This window comes from Mus pahari, chromosome 19, assembly GCF_900095145.1.
Source record: "Mus pahari chromosome 19, PAHARI_EIJ_v1.1, whole genome shotgun sequence".
NCBI lineage: Eukaryota > Metazoa > Chordata > Mammalia > Rodentia > Muridae > Mus > Mus pahari.
Genome location: NC_034608.1, coordinates 11,348,997 through 11,357,564, shown reverse-complemented (window position 1 = coordinate 11,357,564; position 8,568 = coordinate 11,348,997). Strand labels below are relative to the sequence as shown.

At 50.9% G+C, this 8,568-nt stretch overlaps 1 protein-coding gene across 1 annotated transcript; it reads left to right on the top strand.

The window, feature by feature from the left end:
• Positions 1–2,556: 2,556 nt before the first annotated feature.
• Selenow (selenoprotein W) lies at positions 2,557–7,687 on the top strand. Its single transcript, XM_021219798.2, has 6 exons — positions 2,557–2,672; positions 4,459–4,483; positions 4,577–4,630; positions 4,816–4,890; positions 5,095–5,193; positions 7,359–7,687. The coding sequence occupies exons 1-5, from the start codon at positions 2,644–2,646 to the stop codon at positions 5,176–5,178; spliced, it is 267 nt and encodes an 88-aa protein (XP_021075457.1). The 5' UTR covers positions 2,557–2,643; the 3' UTR covers positions 5,179–5,193; positions 7,359–7,687.
• The last annotated feature ends 881 nt before the right edge of the window (positions 7,688–8,568 follow it).

Sequence of the window (8,568 nt, the reverse complement as noted above, 5' to 3'; positions counted from 1 at the left end):
ATCCGTAACAAGATCTGATGCCTTCTTCTGGAGTGTCTGAAGACAGCTACAGTGTACTTACATATAATAAATAAATAAATCTTAAAAAAAAAAGAGTGAAATCTTGATTCCTTTTTCTAGAGTGCATGAAGATGGAACACCCATAAACATAAAATAAATACATCTTTTTAAAAAAAGAGAGAAAGCCTTGCTCTCTGTAAGCACACAGGCAGTCACTTTATAAGTGTGTGTGTGTGTGTGTGTGTGTGTGTGTGTGTGTGGTGTACCTGGTTGGCTGGGGGAGTTCATGTGCACAAAGTGTGTGCAGTGGGTACTCTCAGAGGCCAGACAAGGGCATCAGAGTCCTTGGAACTAGAGTTGCAGGGGCTTGTGAGCTGTCATGTGGGGGCTGCAAACTGAACCTAGATTCTCTACAAAAGTAGCCAGTAACCCTTAACCACTGAGCCATCTGCTTAGCCTGTGAGTAACTCACCTGCAAGCCAAGTAGTTCCAAACGTGGCCAGTGACCACCAGAAGTGACCCCAGAGCTGTGGGTCAGTTTTCCTTTCAGTCCTCAACGTAACTCAGCTCTGCAGCTACCTGATGTCAGGTTTCTGCCAGGCAGAAGCGTGAGATGAGGCGTGTCTGCAGTGTAAGCTGCTGGGGTCGGGGCACTTTGTAAGGGCGCAGAAACTGGTACAACTTGTGTTGTACACAAAGCTGACTGTTTCAGAAAGAATTGTTTCCCTCCATGGTTGCAGCCGATTCTTGGAGGAAAAGCAGGAGTCAGGGATGAGAGGGTTGTGTGAAGGCCCTGAGACAAGAATGTGGCTGGGGTCCCTACTAGAGCCTCAGTGGTCTCTGTCACTGGGGTGGTGGGAGAAAGGGGCAGAGGAGCTATGCATGCTAAGGTTTGGGATCTTATTCCAAGGGCGTTGGAAACCACAGGAAAACTCGGACTGTGGAACACTTACCCTTGACTAAATCTCTGTTCCTGGTCCTTCAAGACTGGCTCATTCTTCCTCTTCAGACTGTGGTCACAGGTCCTCCATCCGGAGACAGAGAGGATGTGACACTGAATTTAGCCTGTTGGAGATGCCCAGTGAGGACACAGACGGTTCCTGGTTATCTTCACTGAGTTCTCCCCATCACACACAGCAGATTCTGGCTCTAATTCTTTCCAGGAATCCAAGTGCATGAGCATAGCATCCTTTTAGGGAAATAGTTTTCTTACTGCTTTTAGGCCTCTCAGTCCTCAGTTGCCAACGCACTCCTGTGAAGTCAAGTGGGGAGTGCAATTCAAATTTCATTTTTCTGTGGGAGAATCACAACCCATGATCTGCGTGCAGGGTAGGGTACTGATGGGGAACCAGAGCTAGGTGGGAAAATTTCCTTATTTGGTCTCTAGTTGACCATTGGCGGGGATAGCCGGTTGAAGTCAATTAAAGAATTCAGATGACAGATAAGCGTGTCTGCTGGTGAGCCATCCTTGGTGGTGGTGGTGGGGAGGTAGAGTGAGGGGAGGGAGGGGGTAGGCATGCCATTGCCATTCATAGGGTGTGCAGGATAATAAACTAGAGAGCGAAACTTAAATTCTGTGCGAATGAATATCTCTTGTTACCTGTCTAGCTTTCAAGGAGGAGAAAGTAAGGCTCAGGAATCCTAAACTCTTAAAGCATTTTGTCCACTTCTACCTTTTTTCCCCCCCTTGAGACGGTCTCTGTATGTAGACATGTCTGTCCTGGAACGCTCAACATAGGCTAGACTGGCTTCGAACCCACAGAGATTTCTTCACTGCTGGCATTAAAGGCAATGCCTGGCTGGCTTTTTTGTTTCGAGACAACTGCTCATATAGTCTAGACTAGCGTTAAACTCTCTATGTAGCAAGGATAACCTTGAACTCAATCCTTCAGTCTCCTCTTCCCAATGCTGGGATTACAGGCTTGTACCACAGCTCCCAGATAATGGAGTGCTAGGGACCCAAACTAGGGCTTTATACACAGTAGGCAAGTTCTCTACCAACCGTGTTACAGCCCAAGCCCCATTCCAGGACTTTCTATATACCCTTCTGCTGGAAGGCAGAGGGAAGGCGCAAAAAGAGGGGCTGCACGGTTTTGTGGGTGCGCAGGGCATCTGTCGGTCGTGAGACAGCTGGGCCTAAAGCGCACACTGGGACTCCCAGTTTCAGTTTTTCAGACCTAAGGTCCATTTAGCGCTGGGAAGGAGGGATGCATTCCAATTGCCTGTCTCCCAAATACGTGTCTCAATCCCCCTGCCCTGCGCCTCCCAGCCACACTGTAAATGCACTTCAGCCTCAACCAATTCTCTGCCTCGAGCCACCGCCCCGAGGGCTGAACCATTATGGCACAGAGAAGGGACAGGTTACTGGTCCCAGAGACGCTGTCTATGGAGACAACCCCAGATATCAAGAGAACCCCAGATATCAAGATATTATGGAGTCTTGCGCTGAGGGTCGCGCCCCTAGCCACAGACCCTGCTGTGCTCCGGAACCTCGGTCCTCCCGTCACCCTGCTCCCCCCACGCACTTGGTTTGCTCTGACTCGTGAGGAAGTCGGCTGTGCGCACGGCCCCACGCGCAGAGCTTGAGGTCCGTGTTGCTTGTGGGTCGGGTCCTCGCGTTGTGCGGGGGTGCGACGTGCAGCTATGGCGCTCGCCGTTCGAGTTGTGTATTGGTAAGTCCGGGTGACTGCAGTTCCCCCTTTTCCCGTTCCCCGCTCTTTGTGCCAGGGACTCCCTTCTCTGCTCCCCATCCTTTGTGCCAGGAGACCCTCCCCCACCCTTTTCTCTGCTCCTCAGCCTATTTACCAGAGTCTGGTGGCCGAGTACGATGACTGTATTTCAGACCTAAAGGGAGGGATTTCCAAGCGGGTGGTATGGAGGTAACAGAAACTTGAGCCGGATCCCCGGCATCTGACATCTGAGTGACATCTCACCAGTGAAAATGGAAACGGATGCTTGGGTCCTCCTTGAACACGTGACTCAGCGCTGAGGGGAGGGGAAGGGTAGCATCGGGTTTCTCTGGGGACCTTTACCTCCCGACAGGCTGTTTCCCTTTCCCCTCTCTGAGCAGCACTGGGCTAGAGAAGGCTGAAGGCTGTCCTGCTGGATTTAGGGAATTCTAAGATACATGGTGTGGTGTAGTTGGCGCTTGACTCATAAGTGCTATTGGGAGAGCTGGGGATGTCCTGTACCTGGATTGTAGTGTGAGTTAATAGTGGTCGCACCTCCCAGTGTGTACATGAAAAAGGGCGAACTGAGCCACGGAGTGGTGGTGTTGGTGCACACTTTTAATCCCAGCACTCGGAGGCAGAGGCAGGTAGACAGTTCAGGCCAGCCAGGCTGCTTGTTAGAGGCAGCCAAGGTGATGTAGTAACACCCTGTGCCCCCAAAAGAAAAAGTAATATGGGATAGATTTGTAGGGGCGAGGATGTAGCTCAGTGGTAGAGTGTTTGCTTGAAATGCACCGGGTCCTGGGTTCAGTTCCCAGCAATACAAATAACAAAACAAAAAAACTTTTACTGACCTCTGATCAGTGGGTGCTGGTGCTGTTAACCCCAGTTCTTTTCTGGCCTCAGTTTCCCCTTCTGTAGTGTGAAGGGGGTAATGATGTTGGTTAGTTACCTGCCAGTGCTATAATTGTGCCCCTGCTAGAAGCAGGTGTAAAAAGACCACCATTTTCTCTTGATGGCTTTTTCTCCACCTGCATCTGATACTCAGCTGGCTTGCAGTGATTAATAAGTGCTTGCTGAATGGATTCTGCACCCCTGAAGTCCCTTGAGGTGGCTCTCCAGCCATTCTGTCTCCATCTTACAGGGGAGGAAACTGAGGCTGGAAATGAGGCCGGGCCAGCCTGAGGTCCTACTACCGATAACCCTGTAACTTGAATCTGGGGTCCGCGGTCCACCTAGCCGCGTGTGGCCTCCTCCCTCCCAACCCCCTCGAGGGGTCTGATCAGGCCCCAGTTCTCAGGATGTCTTTCAACAGCCTGCTTTGATAGCTGAAGCTCCCCCGAGGCCACTGCACCAGATTCCAGGCACAAAATAGCCTGAGGTAGGGGATGTAGGGTAGGGGAGCTTATGTTTTGTACTGGGTGCTGGGGAGAACTCAGATTCCTGAGTGACAGCCAGGCGGGGGAGGGAGTGGGTGGGTGAGATTCTAAGGAGGCAGCATTTGTCCTGATTTACTTCCCTGTTTCCCTCCCCATTGGCATTTCTATGCGGAACCTGTGATTTCTTTGCCCCCCCCCTCCCCTCCATCCTGGCTCTCTTGTTTGGGGTAGACTTTTTTTGTATCTCTGCACTATCTCTCTGTGTGATGAGCGCATCTTCCCCTCTTTTGAGGGTCTTTGTTTCTCTTTGCCTTCATCTCATTGCTATTGCCTGCCTCCATTGGGTACCTGTACTGCCTTGGATCCATGCTGTCCTGGTGGGCTGCGACAACCCTGGATTCACCTGACAGTGGAGCTTGAGGCTATAAGCCCAAGGTGAGTGAAGTAGGTCAGGGTGGGTACACCATCGGGAGGGTTTGCTGGGCCTGGCAGTGATAACTCCACCCTCACCCTGTACCCTGTTTCCAGTATCTCCAGCTCAAGGAGAAGCTAGAGCATGAGTTCCCCGGATGCCTGGACATCGTGAGTCTCAGAATGGGCATAGGATCCCGCCGTGCCTTGTCTAGCCTGGGACTGGGAGGCGGTGGGAATGGGTTAGGCTGATCCTCTCTATCCTTTTGCCTTACGTTCTTCACTCCCTGGGATGCGATGGAGAAAGTATCCCTGAGAGATCATCTGAGCCCCCTCTTAATGCCTTCTTTTCTCAGTGTGGCGAGGGGACTCCCCAGGTCACTGGGTTCTTTGAAGTGACAGTAGCCGGGAAGTTGGTCCACTCCAAGAAGGTAAATCTGAGTCCTGCTTCGTAGGGGTCAGTGTGGGTTGGTCGGCGTGCGGAGGGGTCAGTGTGGGTTGGTCGGCGTGCGGAGGGGTCAGTGTGGGTTGGTCAGCGTGCGGAGGGGTCCGTGTGGGTTGGTCGGCGTGCGGAGGGGTCCGTGTGGGTTGGTCGGCGTGCGGAGATTAGTTCAACTCTCCTCTCTGCTCCTCAGAGAGGTGATGGCTATGTGGATACAGAGAGCAAGTTCCGGAAACTGGTGACCGCCATCAAAGCCGCCTTGGCTCAGTGCCAGTGAGCCCTAGAGGCAGGGGTAAGGGAGACTGCTGGGGGGGTGTGTGTGCCACCTTGGGGTGTTGTATCTTTCCCTGTGTATGGACTCTGTGAGTGGAGAGTGGGAGATGGCCACATCCCAGGGGTCCCTGAAGCCAGGAGGGCTGGGTGTCATACCTGGTTGGTTGCAGAGTGGTACTGGGGAGGGGATGGGGACAGGGGCTTGCCTTAAGTGCCCTTCTTGATTCAGGAATGGAAGATGCTAAGGGAAGTCGGGCTTGTGGTTGAGGTGGTGGCTCAGTCGGTAGAGTGCTCACCTACCATACAGGAAGCTCAGACTTCCAACTCCAACACATACAGTAATGCAGAGGCAAAGTGACGTACACCTATAATCTTAGCACCAGGGAAGGGAGGAATGAGCATCTCTAAGGCTGAGGCAGAAGGATTGCCACAAGTTAGAAGCCAACCAACCTGGACCTCAAGAGACTGTGTCTGAACAAAACAAAACATTGAGGCTGGAGAGTTGTCTCAGCCGTCAGGAGCACTGGCTGCTCTTGTGGAGGGTGTGGGGTCACTTCCTGATATTGATAAGGCGGTTCCTGATTATCTATAACTCCAGCTCCCGAGGAGCTGACAACCCCCTCCTGGCCTTGGAAGGCACGGCACACACATGGTGCACAGATATACATGCAGGCAAACACTTCATACACATACAGAAACAAAACTTGTAAGAATTGGCATGGTGGGAAAGGCCTGCAATCCCAACATTTTGAAGGTAGCGGCATGAGGAGCAGGAGTTCAGTTACACTTGGCTCCACAGTGAGCTTGTTGCCAGCTACCGCCGTGCCTCTTTCCTGGGTCCAGGTCCCAGCACCACGTGGCGGTTCCCAGTGCTTCCTAACTGCAGTTCCAGGGAATCTGATGTGTTCTTGTGACCTCCATGGGCACCAAGCACTCAGGTTCTTACAGGCACAACACTAAACACATCAAATAAAATGAATAAATCTAACAAGAGGGGTTGGAGAGGTGATTCAGCGGTTAAGAGCACTGACTGCTCTTCTTTTTTTTTTTTTTTTTTTTTAAAGATTTATTTATTTATTATATGTAAGAACACTATAGCTGTCTTCAGACACTCCAGAAGAGGGCGTCAGATCTTGTTACGGATGGTTATGAGCCACCATGTGGTTGCTGGGATTTGAACTCCGGACCTTCGGAAGAGCAGTCGGGTGCTCTTACCCACTGAGCCACCTCACCAGCCCACTGACTGCTCTTCTGAAGGTCCTGAGTTCAAATTCCAGCAACCACATGGCGGCTCACAACCACCTGTAATGAGATCTGACGCCCTCTTCTGGGGTGTCTGAAGACAGCTACAGTGTCATATAAATAAATAAATAAGTAAATAAATAAATAAATAAATAAAATCTTTTTTAAAAAATCTAACAACAAAGTGCTAACAAAGAGCCCTAGCAGTTTGGCCCTGAGTCACCTTTGCCCCTTTGACATGACCTGGAGCCATGTGGGAGCAGGTCAAGGACTTGTGTCTAACCTGATGTCTTCTGGATTACAGCCCTGTTCCCTCTTGATAGCACATTCTCAGTTTTATTAGTACTGGGGATTGAACTCTGCCTCACACATGCTCTACAGCCCCTCACTGGGGGATTCTAGGCAGGGACTCTACTATTGAGCTAGCTGAATTATTTATTTATTTATTTATTTATTTATTTATTAATTTGAGACAGTTGTGTCAGGTTGACGTACACTGAGAGAGCCTATGGTTTCCTTTGGTTTTTGTTTTTTGCCAGCTGTTGCAGATGTGTTCTAAACTCAGCCTCCTCCACAGCCAGGCAGTATGAGGTGGCCCAGTTCGAGCTAAGTTCTAGTGTCTGACTCTACAATCTAGAAGATACTTCCTTCCGTCCCCTCGGCCTTGGTATTGGTTCCTCTCCCTTGGCCTAGAATTGAGCATCATGCCCCGTTTCCCATGGACTAGATGTCTGCTCTCAGCGCGCTTTGCACCAGGCATCTAGTTAGAGTCCCTGCTCAGCCACACGCGGTGGTCTGTGAAAGGAGCATTTGGAGGCGGAAGTAAGCTAGGACTGTTACAACTGTAGGAACATAGTGCGCCAGCCACACCTGGCTCAGCCTTCCCTTCTATAGCCCCCTCCTCTGCCTCTCAAGCTGACCGTGCCCTCTCTTTCTCTGCAGCCCTGAAAACTCCTGGCCGGCCTTCCTTGGCAGCCGCTTCATGACAGGAAGGACCGAAATGTCTCAGACCTGTGGTCTTTCCTCGATGTTCCTGCGGCCACCAAGTCAGGCCAGAGATGGACTCTGGGTGTGGGTGCCTCCCCAGAGTCTACCCGTGCACGCAGCCTGCCCCGCCCTCCTGCCCTCTTCCCCACCTCTCTCTCTCTGAATTCCCCCGTTGTTTCCCACACACCCTCCTGCTTTGCTTTCCCCTTCCACCTCAAGACTGCGAGAAGACAGGCAGCCATGTTGCCAGGTGTTCCCTGTTGAATAAAGTTTGGATGAGGCAACCCAAAGGAGATGTCGTTTATTTTGGCTTGCAGTTTTGGCTCACAATCCTGGATGGGGAAATCAAAGTAGTAGGGACTTGAAGAAGCTGGTCACATTGTATCTGCAGGCAGGACGCAGAGAGATGGGGCCGGGTGAAACGGCCCAACAGGCAAAGGTGCTTGCTGCCAAGACAAGCGTGGTGGAATGAGACAACCAACTCTACTGACCTCCATTGCCTGTGTGGCCCTCTGGGGAGTACACAAGTGCATGGGCATCATGTGCTCTCTTGAGAGTGCACACACAAACACACACACACACACACACAGAAAACCTGTAATAAGCAGAGTGAAGCACACATGCTACTACTCAGCTTATGTAGTTCAAGATCTGAATGGTTCCATCCGCATCTCCCAGTGGTTAAAAACACTGGCTGTTCTTCCAGAGGACCTGGGTTCAATTCTCAGTATCCACAACCATTATAACTCCAGGTTCAGAGGATCTGATGCCCTCTTCTGGCCTTCTCAGGCACTGGGTGTGCACATGGGACACATATGCACCACCATATGTGCAAGATGATGAAATTATTTCTTTTAAAAGAGGGGTCAAAGACACCACAGAAAAACCCATAGAATGGAGCTTATAGGGGCTCACAGAGACTGAACCGACCATCAGGGAACTTGTGTGGTTCTGATGTGGCCCTCTGCATGTGTGTTATGGTTGTGTAGCTTGGTGTTCCTCTGGAACTCCTAACAGTGGGAGCAGGGGCTGTCTCCCAATCTTTGCTTGCTTTTGGGACCCTTTCCACCAACTGGATTGCCTTGTTCAGCCTTGATATGAAGGTATGTACCTAATGTTATTGTAATTTTTTTTTTTAAAATATGTTGTGCTTTTTTTTTTTTTT